Source organism: Balaenoptera borealis (assembly GCF_965194805.1).
Source record: "Balaenoptera borealis genome assembly, chromosome: 3".
Taxonomy (NCBI): domain Eukaryota; kingdom Metazoa; phylum Chordata; class Mammalia; order Artiodactyla; family Balaenopteridae; genus Balaenoptera; species Balaenoptera borealis.
Window position 1 is genome coordinate 119932935 of NC_138866.1, and position 20474 is coordinate 119953408.

Consider the following 20474-nt stretch of genomic DNA (forward strand, 5'->3'; position numbering starts at 1 on the left):
CCCCGACCAGGGGCCACAGCAGTGAAAGCCCAGAATCCTAACCACTAGGCCACCAGGGTACTCCCAGATATACTTTAATTTTAAAAAGTTGGTACTTCCCTGGTGGTGCAGTGGTTAAAAATCTGCTTGCCAATGCAGGGGACCCGGGTTCGATCCTTGGTCTGGGAAGATCCCACATGCCACGAAGCAACAAAGCCCATGTGCCACAACTACTGAGCCTGCGCTCTAGAGCCCGGGAGCCACAACTACTGAAGCCCACATGCCCTAGAGCCTGCGTGCCACAACTACTGAGACCACGCGCTGTTACTGCTGAAGCCCACGTGCCTAGAGCCTGTGCTCCGCAACAAGAGAAGCCACCACAATGAAAGCCCGCGCACCGCAAGGAAGAGTAGCCCCCCCTCGCCGCAACTAGAGAAAGCCCGTGTGCAGCAATGAAGACCCAATGCAGCCAAAAATAAAAATAAATAAATAAATTTATTTTTTAAAAAAAGGTGAAACTCCTAACTTCTCTCCTCTTTGTGGACATTTGGGAATGCTTCTAAATTTTCAATATTATAAACAATGCTCTAGTAAATATTCATATATATATTCTTTGTTAAAGCAGTTGTGAGAGATTTTGGTAGGAAAATTACTAGAGGTGGAAATGCTAGGCCAAAAATATTAAAGTTTTTAGTTTTGATGCTGCCAATTACTCTTCCAAATTACTGTACTGGTTTATCTGAGCCAAAGTATATGGGCCCATCTTTTCGTCCTTCCAAAACTAGACTACGTCACTTCTTTTTCATCTGTGCCAGCCTGATTGATAAAGAAATACAGCATTGTTTTAATTTGTATTTCTTTAATAATGATTGAATTTGAGCATTGCTTTGTATTTACTGGTCATATTCTTTGCACTTTTTTTTCCAACAAAAACATTTTTTTAATTGAAGTACAGTTGATTTACGATGTGCTAATTTCTGCTGTACATCAAAATGACTCAGTTATACACATATATATACTTTCTTTTTTTTACATTCTTTCCCATTATGGTTTATCCCAAGAGATTGGATATAGTTCCCTGTGCTATACAGTAGGACCTTGTTTATCCATTCCATATGTAATATCCAAACATATGTAATAGTTTGCATCTACCAATCCCAAACTCCCAGTCCATCCCTCTCTCCAACCACCCCACTCGGCAACCACAAGTCTGTTCTCTATGTCTGTGAGTCTGTTTCTGTTTTGTAGATAAGTTCATTTGTCTTTGCACTTTTTTTAAAGGTAATTTTCTTTTATTGATTTGCGGAGCTCTTTCTAGATTTTAACCTTGTCTTTTAAGGTTGCAAATATTTGCCTCATTTTGTCCTTTAACCTATGGGTTCTTTTGCTTTAATTTGTATGTAGTCAAATCTGTTAGTCTTCTCCTTTATGGTTTCCTTTATTGGCTTGCTTAGAAAGACCTCCTCTACCCTGGGACTACGTGAATCATTCCTTTGATTCCTTCTAATAGTTTTACGGCATATCCTTAGATCTTTAATACACCTGGAATTTACTTTTGTGCTTGACATGAGGTAAAGATTTAAAATTTTTCCAAATGGATAACCAGTCATCCCTACATATTTATTGACTAATACATCTTTTCACTTTTGATTGGAAATGCTTCGTCATATAGTAAATTTTCACGTATATATATACACATACATACACATACATATGTGAACTTTTGCTTGCCTCTGGAACTTGTTTCCTTGGCGTGGTCTTATAGTCATGGAAGTCTACTGTGTCATACTGCTATCATCCTTTGTCACTCTGCCCAATACGTAAACACCTCTGCTCATTTCTGGGCCCACACTCCCATCTCTCTAAGGGTTGTTTCCTCTTCCCCACCAAGCCACCTGTACTACACATCACCCATCCCTGCCAACCCTCTGGAGCCTTACTCCATGGTTATTCAATTACCAACACCCACAGCCTTTCCTACTTCCTCCTTCACTGAAGCCTGGCTCTCCCCAGGATACTGCTGCCCCTACCACTTGCCCTGAGAGGCAGCTCCTCCTCACATTCTGGGGCTGAGCTATGGGGCTGCTTCCAGGCCATCCACCCTCCACCATCGAGTGCAGCAACAACAACAGCAACAACCTCTCTTCTGTGGCTCATGACGTTCAGCTGTAAAATCTTGAGCCTCTCCTTGTCACGACACTCTGCAACTTCCTGTCACTTCTTTATTTACCCAAGACTTTGGATTCCGGTCTCTAGTCTTTCTCTCCATCCAGAGGCTAGCTATCATCCTAGGTGACTTTAGGACTCGGAAATGTCCCAACTCATTCTCTCAAGCTTCAGTACCATATAGCTAACTGTCTGCTAGAAAACAGACACCTCACACTCAACAGGTCCAAAATCAAACTGACTTTTAATCATTCCTATCCGCCTCTAAAGCTCTTAATCAATCTGTCTCTCTCTCTTTTCACTCCTTCCCTCCTTCCCTTGCTCTCCTACTGTTTTCCCTATCCTTGTGAATGGCAGCTGAACACATTCAAATTACTAAATCACAAATCTAGAGCCATGCTCACACCCCCCTCTCCATCATAACCCCCACCTTCAAGCATTCCACTTCCTAAATTTTTTTTCTTTTTAAAAATTTTTAAATTTTATATTGGAGTATAGTTGATTTACAATGTTGTGTTAGTTTCAGGTGTACAACAAAGTGATTCAGTTATACATATACATGTATCTATTCTTTTTCAGATTCTTTTCCTTTATAGGTTATTACAGAGTATCAAATAGAGTTCCCTGTGCTATATAGCAGGTCCATGTTGATTATCAATTTTATATATAGTAGTGTGTATATGTTAATCCCAACCTCCTAATTTATCCTTCCCCCCATCTTTCCCCTTTGGTAACCATAAGTTTGTTTTCTATGTCTGTGAGTCTGTTTCTGTTTTATAAATAAGTTCATTTGTATCATTTCTTAAGATTCCACATATAAGTGATATCATATATGATATTTGTCTTTCTCTGTCTGATTTACTTCACTTAGGATGATAATCTCTAGGTCTATCCATGTTGCTGCAAATGGCATTATTTCATTCTTTTTTGTGCCTGAGTAATATTCCATTGTGTATATATACCACATCTTCTTTATCCATTTATCTGTCAATGGACATCCACTTGCTAAGTTTTTCTTCAATCTTTCCAGTTTTCTTTGTCCGTACAGCCGTCAACCCCCTTCAGCCACTCTTACCTCTTATCTAGACCACTGTAAGAGCCTTTTAACTGGGTTTCCTGCCTCTAGTCCCATTCCCCACCAATCCCCAATGCAGCCAGAGTTTTGTCACATCACTTATGCTGTTTAATGGCTTTTATTGGCCTTCCTTGACCTTAGGATAAAGTTCATGTTCTTTATCAGGGCTCACCAGGCCATTTCATGACCTTGCATCTACCACCGCCACTAGCTTCAGAACTTGCTGATCCACCATACAGCTGCGTGCTTCACACTGACCACACTGACCTTGAGTTTCTTGAATATCTCATGGAAGCTTCTTTCCTAAAGGCCTTTCCTACATGCATTTCTTTCTGTGTGGATTACTAACTCCACCTCCATTAACTCCTTTCAGATCTCACTGTACAGCTCTTACTGGAAGTCTTCTCAAAATGTACCCCCTGCACGCACACACGTCAGGTGTTCCCAAAGCACGTGTACCTAAGTTATCAGCAAAAATCACACTTTAACATATGTCTGTATTTCCACTTCCAGAAATTGTAAATTCTTTTAAGTCTTTAAAAAAATTAATTTAAAAAATTTTATACAACTTTTTTTTTTTTTTAAAGATTTATTGATTGATTGATTGCTATGTTGGGTCTTCGTTTCTGCGCTAGGGCTTTCTCTAGTTGCGGCAAGTGGGGGCCACTCTTCATCGCGGTGCGCGGGCCTCTCACCATCGTGGCCTCCCTTGTTGTGGAGCACAGGCTCCAGACGCACAGGCTCAGTAGTTGTGGCTCACGGGCCCAGTTGCTCCGCGGCATGTGGGATCTTCCCAGACCAGGGCTCGAACCCGCGTCTCCTGCATTAGCAGGCAGACTCTCAACCACTGCGCCACCAGGGAAGCCCTATACAACTTTTAAAGGTTACTTTCCATTTAAGGTTATTACAAAATAATAATGTAACTTGGCTACATTCCCTGTGTTGTACAATATACCCTTGAGCCTATCTTACACCCAACAGTTTGTACCTCCCACTCTCCAACCCCTATACTGCCCCTCACCCTTCCCCACTGCTAATCACTAGTTTGTTCTCTATATCTGTGAGTCTGCTTCTTTTTTGTTGTATTCACTAGTTCGGTGTATTTTTTAGATTCTGCATATAAGTGATATCATACAGTACTTGTCTTTCTCTGTCTGACTTACTTCACTTAGCATAATGCCCTCCAAGTCCATCTATGTTGCTACAAATCACAAAATTTCATTCTTTTGTATGGCTGAGTAGTATTCCACTGTGTGAGTGTGTGTGCGTGTGTGTACACACACACACACACACACACACACACCCCATCTTCTTTAGCCATTCATCTGTTGATGGACACTTAGGTTGCCTTCATATCTTGGCAATTGCAAATGATGCCGCTATGAACACTGGGTTGCATGTATCTTTTCTAATTAGTGTTTTTGTTTTTTTCAGATGTATACCCAGGAGTGGAACTGCTGGGTCATATGGTAGCTCTATTTTTAGTTTTTTGAGAAACCTCCACACTGTTTTCCACAGTGGCTGCACCAATTTACATTCCTACCAACAGTGTAGAAGGGTTCCCTTTTCTCCACATCCTCGCCAACATTTGTTATTTGTGTTCTTTTTGATGATAGCCATCCTGACAGGTGTGAGGTAATACTTTATTATGGTTTTGATTTGCATTTCCCTGATGACTAGCAATACTGAGCATCTTTTCACGTGTCTGTTGGCTATCTGCATTTCCTCTTTGGAAAAATGTCTATTCATTTCTTCTGCCCATTTTTTAATTGGGTTGTTTTTTGATGTTGGGTTGTATGAGCTGTTTACATATGTTGGATATTAATCCCTTATCAGTCATTATCATTTGCAAATATTTTCTCCCATTCAATAGTATCCAGTGTTACATTTAGGTCTTTAATTCCTTTCTGAGTTTATTTTTGTGTATGGTGTTAGAGAATGTTGTAATTTCATTCTTTTACATGGAGCTGTCCAGTTTTCCCAGCACCACTTATTGAAAAGACTGTCTTTTCTCCACTGTATATTCTTGCCTCCTCTGTCATAGATTAATTGACCATAAGTGCGCCTGTTTATTTCTGGGCTCTCTATCCTGTTCCACTGAAATATGTGTTTGTTTTTGTACCAGTACCATACTGTTTTGATTACTGTAGCTTTCTGGTATGAGACTGTAAATTCTTTAAGGACAGGGACAGCTCATTAATATTCCTTGGACCAGTGCTACTGACAAATTATTGTTGCTTAATAAAAACTGCTTGTACTAAGGATAAATGGAAGGGAGGAAGCCAGCTAGAAATACTACTGGAATCTGAAAACAATGGGCCAGGGATCAAAATATTTACAGTTTGAGTGCTAATGATTAAAGCAATTAGATGTCAGAAGTTACTGATCAGGGCTTAATCCTACCAGAGGCCAGTAGTTTTCCAAATCACTAATTGGTATAACGTTTGGTAAAGGTATTTATGAGTAGACTGCCCTAAAATTGCACAGCGAAAAGAGCAAAAACTTGGTAGACAAAGAGACCAGACTGGAATTTCTGCTCCACCACTACTAGCTGTGTAACCCTGGACGTGTTACTTAACCTCTTTGAGTCTCAGTTCTGAAAGATGAGTATAACACCAATCTCACAGAGCTGTTATGAAGATTAGATGGCATAACATACAGCAAGTGCCAGATACTCAATAAATGCTAGTTTCCTTCCGTTTTCTACTTCCCTTTTCTTTTTCTTTTTTAAAAATAAATTTATTTATTTATTTATTTTTTAGCTGTGTTGGGTCTTCATTGCTGCGTGCGGGCTTTCTCTAGTTGTGGCAAGTGGGGGCTACTCTTTGTTGCAGTGCGCGGGCTTCTCATTGCGGTGGCTTCTCTTGTTGCGGAGCACGGGCTCTAGGCACGCGGGTTTCAGTAGATGTGACTTGTGGACTAGAGCACAGGCTCAGTAGTTGTGGCACGTGGACTTAGTTGCTCCGTGGCATGTGGGATCTTCCCGGACCAGGGCTCGAACCCGTGTCCACTGCATTGGCAGGTGGATTCTTAACCACCGCGCCACCAGGGAAGTCCTACTTCCCTTTTCTTAAAAAGTCACTTTTGCCACTTGGCTGGAGGAGCCCAGGGGCAGGGTGCCTTGTGGGATAACCACACCATAAAAGCAGCTTCCCTGAGGGCTTTTCATGAGCTTCTTACAGAAGCCTGAGGGCTCCACTACTGTGTGGTGCCACCCTGTATGGCAAACAGGCTGACACTCCAACACATAAAAGGGACATGGGCTTGGAACTCTGAATCTTCCTCAAACTAGGATTGTGGCCCTAGTCAAAAGACCAAAGCCACAAATATGGGTTCCTAGTTACTACTTACTACCAGGACAAGGTTGAATAGGACAGCAGTTAAGCTTTTCATCCAGGACACAGTGTACCTGGTGAGCCGTCTCCCTTACTCCCAACCCAAAGCTTTACAAAGGAAAGGGAGGCTACTTACTGACACCCGAGCTGACAAGCACCCAAACTTCCTGCATCTGAGCATACACTTCCAGAGGAGAGAGCTCCACACCAGACCCAAGCCGCAGCCAACCTCAAGATGTGGACACAGCGATAGCACCCCACTGCTGGCTAGAGATCAGGGTTGAGTGCACGGCCAGAGAGCTTAAGCAATAACAGCAGCTTAAAACGGATGCAGGGGAAATAAAAGAGAAGTTCCTGACCCAGTAATAGGTCTTATTCACTACAACCAGGGATAGAGAAGAAAAGCAAACCCATTTCTCTATTACAACAGATTACAGAACCATAAGCCTGGAGGCAGATCATAGAAAATCCTTCACATATACACCCCTTACCTCTACAGACCCAACCTCCTCTTTTTCCCAGAGCACAGAATGCCTCATTCCAGATCTATGCTCTGAACTCCTATCATGGTGTGTTGAGAAGGTCAGTGACTGCAGTGGCTAATCACCCAATCCTTGCAGAGCGGGATGGCGAGTGACATTCTTTAGGTAACAATTATACAGCTGACCTTATGTCCAGTGGCCCCACAAAGGTGGGAGAAAGCTTCTCATCCAGTTGGTTAAACCTCTTGGTGATGCACATTGACTCTAATCTTGTCACTTGTTTCTAGGGCCAGCAGAAGAAATTTTGGAAAATGCAGAAACATAAGAGCAACCTCTGTCATTTCTGAAAGAAGTATTGGTTGGGCAGCAAAACTCTTTTTTCCTTCTGTATAACTGTTACCTGAAGAATGTCACTCATCATCCAGCTCTACAAGAATTGGGTGATTAGCCAATGCAGTTGCTGACCTTCAACACACCCTGACAGGAGTTCAGAGCAGAGATCAGGAATGAGGCACTCTGGGCTCTGGGAAAACTGGCAGAACAGGCCTTCAGATAGTTAGATATTTTCAGGAGAAAATTTTATTAATCTAATTTCTTGCATCTTTCCATACTTAGAAAAGCACTAAAATCATTAAGATATCTGTTCCTCGTGACCAACAGCAACCTTCTACTGAAATGTGTGCTTGATTGCATGTACCCCTTTCTCCAAAATCACATATATGCTTGCTGACCTACCCGGCTACCTCTTTGGAGCAGTTCCTCAGACCTATTAGAGAGGCTGCCTCCTGGGCTGCAGTCCTCAGTAAGTCCCCAAATAAAACTGAAACTCACAGCTCTCACGTTGTGCATTTTTATTTCAGTTGACAAATCATTAGGAAAAGAACTGAGGTTTATGCCTTCAACAGGCTAAGAAATCGACAACATGCCCCAGAAAGACTGAGTAGCTATAAGGAAAAAGAAAAAACAAAATCCTACACCTGCTGTTAAAAACAAAAACAAATCAAAAAAGAAGATATCAACTGGAAAAAAACCTCCAATGCCCTGCTTCACTCTTCTGTGTGGAGGTGAGGAAGTGGAGTGGAAGGAGATGGGAGGAAGGGCAGCTCTGTGGCTTAGACGTGTTATTTGTATTTTGTTTCATTTTTTAAATCACCAAGTTCTTCCTTCTGCTGTGTATCCTCCTCCAAAGTTTGTAAAAACACTCATCATTATCTCCTTGTTATCCTCAGAAATGCTTGTAATGTAGGCACATTAAAAAAAAAAAGCAGGGCTTCCCTGGTGGCGCAGTGGTTGAGAATCTGCCTGCCAATGCAGGGGACGCGGGTTCGAGCCCTGGTCTGGGAAGATCCCACATGCCGCAGAGCAACTCGGCCCATGAGCCACAATTACTGAGCCTGCCCGTCTGGAGCCTGTGCTCCGCAACAAGAGAGGCCGCAATAGTGAGAGGCCCGCGCACCGCGATGCAGAGTGGCCCCCGCACCGCGATGAAAGTGGCCCCCGCACCGCGATGAAGAGTGGCCCCCGCTTGCCACAACTAGAGAAAGCCCTCGCACAGAAACGAAGACCCAACACAGCCATACATACATACATACATACATAAAAAGAATGTAAGCAGACCAGAATAGCATTAAAAAAAAAAAATTTAAAAAAAGCAGCAGTAGGTGCTTGCAAGTTAGGCAATTTGCCAAGGGCACATAGTTAAAGAAGTGATTAATAAACATTCTCTGGCTGACTCCTGAATAAATCATGTTTCAGATCCTGAGTCCTCTACTGAGATAGGTCTTCAAGCAGGGTGAGGGGTAAGCAACGATAGCTCAAGGAAATAAGACTGGAATTTTTCATAAACCAGGCCCAGACTACCCACACACATCTTGACCAAGCTGAGCTTCTTGGGTTCAGCAGTGAGAAGAGAGGCTGGTTGAGGACCGCAGGCCAAGATAATCTAGGCCCAGGAATTCAAAATGGAACACAATTATTTTGCCCCTCACTAAAAACGATGCTCCTGCTGCAAACCTATTCTTCCCCAATCACTGTATTTTTCCTCCTTATGTATCCCTCCGTCCTCCGCATACCCCTTCACAAGAAAAATAATTCTACTACAAAACTCTCTTCCTGCATTGTATTCTTCCTCTTTGCTTTTAAGACAATATATGTAAGTCTTCTGCAGGACTATGCCTTGTCCTTGTCATGGGAAAGGTTAAAGTGTACACAGCCACTAGTCCAATTAGAGTGGAGAAAACTAATCAGCATTACTCTTCTCCCCAGCCAGGCTGCCCCTTATCAGTTTTCTTCCTACACTCTCTAGATGCATTTCCAATGCATCTCCAATTTTGTGATGGGTTAAGGGCAGCTTGAGTTAGGACCACAGCATAATGTGATCCTCCTTTCTGTGGAATCACATGCTAATATTCCAAATCTGAAACTTGAAAGGAAAGACAATCAATTCTAAATGAAACCTGCAAATCATCTCCTTTTTGATGATCTTAGAAATAAACAAAAACCATGCCGCATTTTTACAAACTTTTATACAAAGAAGCCCTTTCAAGTTAATTTTAGTATATCCAACAAATAATTAAGTATCTACTATGTTCCGGGCGTAACTATAGAAGGAATGGCCAAAGGAGGCATTTTAGGAGATTCAGATTATAATGAATTATGCTACTTATTAACTTGGTCACTTAATATCTGAGGATGAGCAAATCAAATATTGATAATGGCTGCAGAAGGATACAGATACTCATACAGTAATCTTCTTTCCATTCTAGAATAAAAGCGCTGGGGAAGGGTGGTGGGAATTATTTTGTTCAGGGACAATGGCATCCTAAGTAACTCATAGGGATGTGCGTGTGAACATCAGAACAGGATTGGAACTTTATAATAACCATTAAGGACTATGGATTCAATCAACTAGTTTCAGGAAAAGCAAAGAAGAATGCAGTCATATGACATAATCAGATTTAGTCACTTTACCTGGGCTTTATCAACTCCATCAAGCACCCCAAAAAGTATATGGAGCAACATTAGTTGGGTGCAATCCCAAATAAGCAGATCTTTGATTTGCAAACACGATGTGGCTTAATAATCAAAACAGAGAACTAGGCTTATTCAAATATCTAAAATAATTCCATTTAACAGGTTTAACAACATGCAACACACACACTCCAGTTGGCAGAAACACCTGTCAACTACAAAATAGGTAGCAAATACTAAACACTTCCACAAATCATTTACAATTAATAACTACAGCTAACCCTTGGAGGAAAATTCAGAATAGAGTTGAACCTCAACACTAGACTTGTTCTTTAGAAAATGTAAATATGAACTTCACTGAATTCCAGGATCAGATCAAAACCAGAAGTTGTGCTGGATTAAGAAAGACACTGGCCCATGGGACTTCCCTGGTGGCGCACTGGTTAAGAATCCGCCTGCCAATGCAGAGGACACGGCTTCAAGCCTCGGTCCGGGAAGATCCCACATGTCGCGGAGCAACTAAGCCCACGCACCACAACTACAGTGCCTGCACTCTAGAGCCTGTGAGCCACAACTACTGAGCCCATGTGCCACAACTACTGAACCCCACGTGCCTACAGCTCGTGCTCTGCAACAAGAGAAGCCACTGCAATGAGAAGCCCACACACCACAATGAAAAGTAGCCCCTGCTCGCTGCAACTAGAGAAAGCCCGCATGCCACAATGAAGACCCAATGCAGCCAAAAATAAAAAAAAATTAAAAAAAAAAAAAAAGAAAGACACTGGCCCATGGGACTTCCCTGGTGGCACAGTGGTTAAGAATCCACCTGCCAATTTAGGGGACACGGGTTCGAGCCCTGGTCTGGGAAGATCCCACATGCTGCGCAGCAACTAGGCCCATGCGCCACAACTACTGAGCCTGAGCTCTAAAGCCCGCGAGCCACAACTACTGAGCCCACGTGCCACAACTACTGAAGTCCACGTGCCTAGAGCCCATGCTCCGCAACAAAAGAAGCCACTGCAATGAGAAGCCCATGCACCACAACAAAGAGTAGCCCCTGCTCGCAGCAACTAGAGAAAGCCCATGTGCAGCAACAAAGACCCAACACAACCAAAAAATAAATAAAACTAAAAAAAAAAAAAAAAAGACACTGGAGGAGAGATTGGTTCAACATGGCAGAGTAGAAGGACGTGCACTCACTCCCTCTTGCGAGAGCACCAGAATCACAACTAACTGCTGAACAATCATCAACAGGATGACACTGGAACTCACCAAAAAAGATACCCCACATCCAAAGACAAAGGAGAAGCCACAATGAGATGGTAGGAGGGGCACAATCACAATAAAATCAAATCCCGTAACTGCTGGGTATATGACTCACACACTGGCGAACACTTATACCACAGAAGTCCACCCACTGGAGTGAAGGTTCTGAGCCCCACGTCAGCCTGCCCAATCTGTGGGTCTGGCAACGGGAGGAGGAATTCCTAGAGAATCAGACTTTGAAGGCTAGCAGGACTTGACTGCAGGACTTCAACAGGTCTGGAGGAAATAGAGACTCCACTCTTGGAGGGCACACACAAAGTAGTGTGCACATCGGGACCCAGGGGAAGGAGCAGTGACCCCATAGGAGACTGAACCAGACCTACCTGCTAGTGTTGGAGGGTCTCCTGCAGAGGCAGGGGGTGGCTGTGGCTCACCATGGGGACAAGGACACTGGCAGCAGAAGTTCTGGGAAGTACTCCTTGGTGTGAGCCCTCCCAGAGTCCGCCATTAGCCCCACCAAAGAGCTGGGCAGGCTCCAGTGTTGGGTTGCCTCAGGCCAAACAACCAACAGGGAGGGAACCCAGCCCCACCCATCAGCAGACAAGCAGATTAAAGTTTTACTGAGCCCTACCCACCACCAGTCTCTCCCATCAGGAAGCTTGCACAAGCCTCTTAGATAGCCTCATCCACCAGAGGGCAGACAGCAAAAGCAGGAAGAACTACAATTCTGAAGCCTGTGGAAGGAAAATCACATTCACAGAAAGATAGACAAAATGAAAAGGCAGAGGACTTTGTACCAGATGAAGGAACAAGATAAAACCCCAAAAAACAACTAAATGAAGTGCAGATAGGCAACCTTCCAGAAAAAGAATTCAGAATAATGATAGTGAAGATGATCCAGGACCTCAGAAAAAGAATGGAGGCAAAGATCGAGAAGATGCAAGAAATGTTTAACAGAGACCTAGAAGAATTAAAGAACAAACAAACAGAGATGAGCAATACAATAACTGAAATGAAAAATACACTAGAAGGAATCAGTAGCAGAATAAGTGAGACACAAGAACGGATAAGTGACCTGGAAAACAGAATGGTGGAATTCACTGCCGTGGAACAGAATAAAGAAAAAAGAATGAAAAGAAATGAAGACAGCCTAAGAGACCTCTGGGACAACATTAAACGCAACAACATTCGCATTATAGAGGTCCCAGAAGGAGAAGAGAGAGAGAAAGGACCGGAGAAAATATTTGAACAGATTATAGTCAAAAACTTCCCTAACATGGGAAAGGAAATAGCCACCCAAGTCCAGGAAGTGCAGAGTCCCAGACAGGATAAACCCAAGGAGAAACACGCCAAGACACATAGTAATCAAATTGACGAAAATTAAAGGCAAAGAAAAATTATTGAAAGCAACAAGGGAAAAACGACAAATAACATACAAAGGAACTACCATAAGGTTAACAGGTGATTTCTCAGCAGAAACTCTACAAGCCAGAAGGGAGTGGCATGATATATTTAAAGTGATGAAAGGGAAGAACCTACAACCAAGATTACTCTACCCGGCAAGGATCCCATTCACATTCGATGGAGAAATCAAAAGCCTTACAGACAAGCAAAAGCTAAGAGAATTCAGCGCCACCAAACCAGCTCTACAACAAATGCTAAAGGGACTTCTCTAAGTGGGAAACACAAGAAAAGAAAAGGACCTACAAAAACAAACCCAAAACACTTAAGAAAATGGTAATAGGAACATACATATCGATAATTACCTTAAACGTGAATGGATTAAATGCTCCAACCAAAAGACACAAGCTTGCTGAATGGATACAAAAACAAGACCCATATATATGCTGTCTACAAGAGACCCACTTCAGACCTAGGGATACATACAGACTGAAAGTGAGGGGATGGAAAAAGATATTCCATGCAAATGGAAATCAAAAGAAAGCTGGAGTAGCAATACTCATATCAGATAAAATAGACTTTAAAATAAAGAATGTTACAAGAGACAAGGAAGGACACTACATAATGACCAAGGGATCAATCCAAGAAGAAGATATAACAATCATAAATATATATGCACCCAACACAGGAGCACCTCAATACATAAGGCAACTGCTAACAGCTATAAAAGAGGTAATCGACAGTAACACAATAATAGTGGGGGACTTTAACACCTCACTTACACCAATGGACAGATCATCCAAACAAAATTATTAAGGAAACACAAGCTTTAAATGACACAATAGACCAGATAGATTTAATTGATATTTATAGGACATTCCATCCAAAAACAGCAGATTACACTTTCTTCTCAAGTGCACATGGAACATTCTCCAGGATAGATCACATCTTGGTTCACAAATCAATCCTTAGTAAATTTAAGAAAATTGAAATCATATCAAGCATCTTTTCTGACCACAACGCTATCAGATAAGAAATCAATTACAGGGGAAAAAACGTAAAAAACACAAACACATGGAGGCTAAAGAATACGTTACTAAATAACCAAGACATCACTGAAGAAATCAAAGAGGAAATCAAAAAATACCTCGAGACAAATGACAGTGAAAACACGACGATCCAAAACCTATGGGATGCAGCAAAAGCAGTTCTAAGAGGCAAGTTTATAGCTATACAAGCCTACCTCAAGAAACAAGAAAAATCTCAAATAAACAATCTAACCTTACACCTAAAGGAACTAGAGAAAGAAAAACAAAGAAAACCCAAACGTAGCAGAAGGAAAGAAATCATAAAGATCGGAGCAGAAATAAATGAAATAGAAACAAAGAAAACAATAGCAAAGATCAATAAAACTACAAGCTGGTTCTTTGAGAAGATAAACAAAATTGATAAACCATTAGCCAGACTCATCAAGAGGGAGAGGACTCAAATCAATAAAATGAAAAATGAAAAAGGAGAAATTACAATGGACACCGCAGAAATACAAAGCATCCTAAGGGACTACTACAAGCAACTCTATGCCAATAAAATGGACAACCTGTTAGAAATGGACAAATTCTTAGAAAGGTATAACCTTCTAAAACTGAACCAGGAAGAAATAGAAAATATGAACAGACCAATCACAAGTAATGAAATTGAAACTGGGATTTAAAATCTTCCAACAAAGAAAAGTCCAGGACAAGATGGCTTCACAGGTGAATTCTATCAAACATTTAGAGAAGTGCTAACACCCATCTTTCTCAAACTCTTCCAAAAAATTGCAGAGGAAGGAACACTCCCAAACTCATTCTATGAGGCCACCATCACCCTGATACCAAAACCAGACAAAGATACTACAAAAAAAGAAAATTACAGACCAATAACACTGATGAATATAGATGTAGAAATCCTCAACAAAGTACTAGCAAACAGAATTCAACAACACACTAAAAGGATCATACACCATGATCAAATGGTATTTATCCCAGGGATGCAAGGATTCTTCAATATACGCAAATCAATCAATGTGATACACCATATTAACAAATTGAAGAATAAAAACCATATGATCATCTCAATAGATGCAGAAAAAGCTTTTGACAAAATTCAACACCCATTTATGATAAAAACTTTTCAGAAAGTGGGCATAGAGGCAACCTACCACAACATAATAAAGGCCATATACGACAAACCCACAGCAAACATCATTCTCAATGGTGAAAAACTGAAAGCATTTCCTCAAAGATCAGGAACAAGACAAGGATGTCCACGCTCGCCACTATTATTCAACATAGTTTTGGAAGCCCTAGCCACGGCAATCAGAGAAGAAAAAGAAATAAAAGGAATATAAATTGGAAAAGAAGAAGTAAAACTGTCACTGTTTGCAGATGACATGATACTATACATAGAGAATCCTAAAGATGCCACCAGAAAACTACTAGAGCTAATCAATGAATTTGGTAAAGTTGCAGGATACCAAATAAATGCACAGAAATCTCTTGCAGTCCTATACACTAACAATAAAAGATCAGAAAGAGAAATTAAGGAAATAATCCCATTCACTACTGCAACAAAAAGAATAAAATACCTAGGAATAAACCTACCTAAGGAGGTAAAAGACCTGTACTCAGAAAACTATAAGACACTGATGAAAGAAATCAAAGATGACAGAAACAGATGGAGAGATATACCATGTTCTTGGATTGGAAGAATCAACATTGTGAAAATGACTATTCTACGCAAAGCAATCTACAGGTTCAACGCAATCCCTATCAAATTACCAATGGCATTTTTTACAGAACTAGAATAAAAAAATCTTAAAATCTGTATGGAGACACAGAAGACCCCAAATAGCCAAAGCAGTCTTGAGGGAAAAAAACGGAGCTGGAGGAATCAGACTCCCTGACTTCAGACTATACTACAAAGCTACAGTCATCAAGACAATATGGTACTTGCACAAAAACAGAAATATAGATCAATGGAACAGGATAGAAAGCCCAGAGATAAACCGACACACCTATGGTCAACTAATCTATGACAAAGGAGGCAAGGATATACAATGGAGAAAAGACAGTCTCTTCAATAAGTGGTGCTGGGAAAACTGGACAGCTACATGTAAAAGAATGAAATTAGAACACTCCCTAACCCCATGCACAAAAATAAACTCAAAATGGATTAGAGACCTAAATGAAAGACTGGACACTATAAAAGTCTTAGAGGAAAACACAGGAAGAACACTCTTTGACATAAATCACAGCAAGATCTTTTTTGATCCACCTCTTAGAGTAATGGAAATAAAAACAAAAATAAACAAATGGGACCTAATGAAACTTAAAAGCTTTTGCAAAGCACTACAAACAAGACGAAAAGACAACCCTCAGAATGGGAGAAAATATTTGCAAACGAATCAATGGACAAAGGATTAATCTCCAAAATATATAAACAGCTCATGCAGCTCAATATTAAAAAAACAAACAACCCAATCCAAAAATGGGCAGAAGACCTAAAAAGACATTTCTCCAAAGAAGACATACAGATGGCCAAGAAGCACATGAAAAGCTGCTCAACATCACTAATTATTAGAGAAATGCAAATCAAAACTACAATAAGGCATCACATCACACCAGTCAGAATGGACATCATCAGAAAATCTACAAACAACAAATGCTGGAGAGGGTGTGGAGAAAAGGGAACCCTCTTGCACTATTGGTGGGAATGTAAATTGATACAGCCATTATGGAGAACAGAATGGAGGTTCCTTAAAAAACTAAAAATAGAACTACCATATGACCCAGATATCACACTACTGGGCATATACCCTGAGAAAACCATAATTCAAAAAGAGACATGTACCACAATGTTCATTGCAGTACTATTTACAAGAGCCAGGACATGGAAGCAACCTAAATGCCCATCGACAGATGAATGGATAAAGAAGATGTGGCACATATATACAATGGAATATTACTCAGCCATAAAAAGAAATGAAACTGGGTCATTTGTAGAGATGTGGATGGATTTAGAGACTGTCATAGAGAGTGAAGTAAGTCAGAAAGAGAAAAACAAATATCGTATATTAACACATATATGTGGAACCTAGAAAAATGGTACAGATGAACCGGTTTGCAGGGCAGAAAAAGAGACACAGATGTAGAGAACAAACATATGGACACCAAAGGGGGAAAGTTGGGGGTGGTGGTGGTGGGATGAATTGGGAGATTGGGATTGACATATATACACTAATATATATATAATAGATAACTAATAAGAACCTGCTGTATAAAAAAATAAATAAAATAAAATTCAAATATTAAAAAAAAAAAAAGAAAGACACTGGCCCAAAGCCTACAAGGAAGGAAGTTATCTGGAGAAGCTTTAGCTAAGTTTTAACTTGCTATGTTGTTTTCTTTACTAAAATCAACCCCATAGGGAAATATACTACAGTTTGGGCTTTGTTGATGTTGTTTTCCTCCATAGATTCTTCCTTCTTTTTGCAGAAACAGGATTATGGCTCAAGTCATTTGAAAGCCTATCCAGGACCTGTATTCCAAAGAGAAGACTCCATAGGAGGAACATCAGAGAAGGAAGTTACTTGTCTATCTTTGGTAATGTTCATCCAAAACACCTTTCATTATGTCAGTGGATAAGACCCCTCAACTAATAGAGCAAATTCATTTACAGGGAGGTAATAAATTGAAATAAACATTTTATTTAGTTTCTTATCTGTCTCTAAATCTGTTTCATTAGGGAATTTACAGCACACCATTGTCACATAACCTCCCTATTTCTCTAGTCCTATAGCAATGCAGGTAAAGGCTTAATTTTTAGAAGTACAGGAATTATCCTAATTATATAATACTAGTAAACATTCTAAGTACCTTTTAAGCCTTTTATTTTATTAAAGTATAGTTGATTTATAATGTTGTTAGTTTCTGGTGTATAGCAAAGTGATTCAGTTATACATATATATTGATACATATATTCTTTTTCATATTCTTTTCCATTAGGGTTTATTACAGGAGATTGAATGTAGTTCCCTGTGTCTGTTAAGCATTTTAAGCACACTGTATCCTTTTGCTTCATATTCCCCAGTTGGACTGCAAAGCTTGGGACTGGGTCATATATTTTTCCTGTAACCACCGAGTGCCCAGCCCTGGAATAGGCACATACCAAACCACCAATTAGGTGACAGATTTAAGTCAGTCTCTAACTTTTCTATACCAAAATAAACATATTCTGAGTGCCAGTTTTATGTGAAGCATTCTATTACTTGTCATGAAGGATTCAGAGAAGTATGTGATCGACCATGGACACAAAGAGCATACCTTTTATCCTCCTTGGCCTAATGCCTCTTACCAGTGAAGAACTACCTTTGATGCTATTTCTTTCCCTAAATCATCTGTCACACTCTAAGTGCCATTTTTTTGATTGAATACTTTTAATGCTACATATCAAATGACAACACTTTTTAAACATCTTTTAAAAAATTAATTAATTATATATATATATTTTTTGGCTGCATTGGGTCTTCATTGCTGCGTGCGGCCTTTCTCTAGTGGTGGTGAGCGCGGGCTAATCTTTGTTGTGATGCGTGGGTTTCTCGTTGAGGTGGATTCTCTTGTTGCGGAGCACAGGCTCTAGGCACGCGGGCTTCAGCAGTTGTGGCATGCGGGCTCAGTAGTTGTGGCTCACGGGCTCTGGAGCACAGGCTCAATAGTTGTGGCGCACGGGCTTAGTTGCTCCACGGCATGTGGGATCTTCCCGGACCAGGGCTCGAACCCATATTTCCTGCATTGGCAGGTGGACTCTTAACCACTGCACCACCAGGGAAGTCCCTCATATGAGAACTTTTGAAAGTAATTTAAGCATACTTGAAACGCTAGAAAAAATGACACTACCGTATGGCTCAACCATAAATATAGCTTCCCTCCATAAACACCTATACCTCATAACCAGAGAACTAGATTCCAGAAAAGTTTCGAGAAAATTCTAAATTTTAAGCCCATAAGGTAGAATTTTATTTCTTTGCATTGCTGACTCTATTCATGACTCTACTCTTCTATTTGCTGTGAAATAATCACCCTCAAACACAATTTTCAGCAGCTGCCTTAAAGAAAACTGCCAGCCCCTGCAATTTCAGATGAAACCCATATCCAAAGCACTCCCAACTCATCATTTCAATCCCACACTCTCCCCAACCTCACCCCTCCCCAGCCCCCCCACCCTCATTGCACACACCAGCCAAGCACTTTGAGCTCAATCATAACCCTTTGTGCTTCTGCCTAAGCCTGCCTTCCTTCCTCGAATAACGTCCTTTCCGTCCTGGCCAATTTCTGTCCATCCACCACCTCACTTTAAGTGCCTGCTCAAAACACATTTCCTTATGCAAGTGTTCTATGATTTTTCTCACAGTTTAAGCATTTACCTAATATGTTATGTGTCAGATACTTTTATGTAATTTTGCATATCTCTCTTGTCTTGTCTTACCAATTTTGAGTGTCAGCTCTGGTCTCCTCTCCCCAACCCTGGTCACAGCCTCACTAGGACCCTGGACACCTGAACACAGTCAGATATCTACTGGCACCGTATTTTCAGTAATTTGCTATCCTGAATGAACTGTAGTCCTAAAGCAGACATTTTTGGTGAAATACATAGCCCGAGGGCAGGATTCCGGATAAGCCCTGGCCGCAGAAGTCAGCTCGGTGAAGAAGTGAATGAAGGTGGGGGACTAATCCTTGGGGAGGCTGAGAGGACAGCTGGAGAAAAAGGGCAGGTGGAAGTAGAGGCTAGAGGACTGGGATAGACTACTGGGTTGGTCAACAGCCAAAGGAAGGGCGTTTCAGGAGGTTTGGGGGAGCTGTCCCAAGGCAGGCCCTCTCGGAGCCCGGGAACGAGACGGGGCAGGTGCGACTCACCCATGGGTTGGGGAAAGTGGAAGGACACGGAACCGAAGAGCAGGTCACGGTAGCGTTGGAAAGCCTCGTCGAGGACGGAGCAGCCCACCTGCGCGGCCGAACTGACGTGGTACTGGAATTGGAAGCTGTGAGGGAAGATGGTGTAGCGCCGCTCGAAGGTTTGAATGTACTGGGGCCATGGCCACAGGGCCGTCGCCCGCCAGGCGAACGCTGCCGCCAGCAGCAGCGAAAACCAGAGCGTGGAGCCTACCATGGCCCGCCGGTCTCCTCTCTCCCAGCGAGCCGAGCCACGTGACACCCTGGTCAGGTGAGCCGCCCCCGCGTGACAACCGGCGCGTCACGTGACCGGAGGCAGCTCTTCAGCAGCGACCCCGGAGGACCGATTCCCCGTCGCTCCAGTCCCGGCGTGAGCCCGGAGCTCCTGTGGCGCGCAGTGAATGGTGCGGGGCATCGGCGATGGTTCAGGTGCAGGCGGTTCACGGGCCTGGTGGAGCAGTAGCTAAATGCACCACCGCAGGTGCCAGGCCTGCGATCACAGAACTATAAGCGCACCAGAGGGTAGAAGCCCCACGTGGGGAGGCCGAGTGGGCGAGCGAGAAAGGGAAGTTTCCCGAATCGTGAACACGGAATAAGAGATCGCGAGGCCTGCTGGGAGGTAAAGGACGTCCCAGGCCCAGGGAACTTAAGAAACAAAAAAATGGAGGCTTAAAAGCACAACTCCTTTTGATGCTGTGGGTCAGAAAGGGGCTGGAATTAGGTGGTAAGAATGGCTCAGCTAGAGAGGGCATCATAAGATCACAAAAATGGGATATACCCACGACTGGGGAAAAAATGTGTACTTTCACAG

General features: G+C 41.9%; 1 protein-coding gene across 1 annotated transcript in view; it reads right to left on the reverse strand.

Annotated features, from left to right (window-relative positions):
- HEXA (hexosaminidase subunit alpha) overlaps positions 1 to 19927 on the reverse strand; it is a 39078-nt gene extending 19151 nt beyond the window's left edge. Inside the window, exon 1 of the mRNA XM_082383585.1 lies at positions 19628 to 19927. Coding sequence (XP_082239711.1) covers positions 19628 to 19880 — 253 coding nt within the window. The 5' untranslated portion in view covers positions 19881 to 19927. The remainder of the gene's footprint in view (positions 1 to 19627) is intronic.
- Between the last annotated feature and the right edge of the window lie 547 nt (positions 19928 to 20474).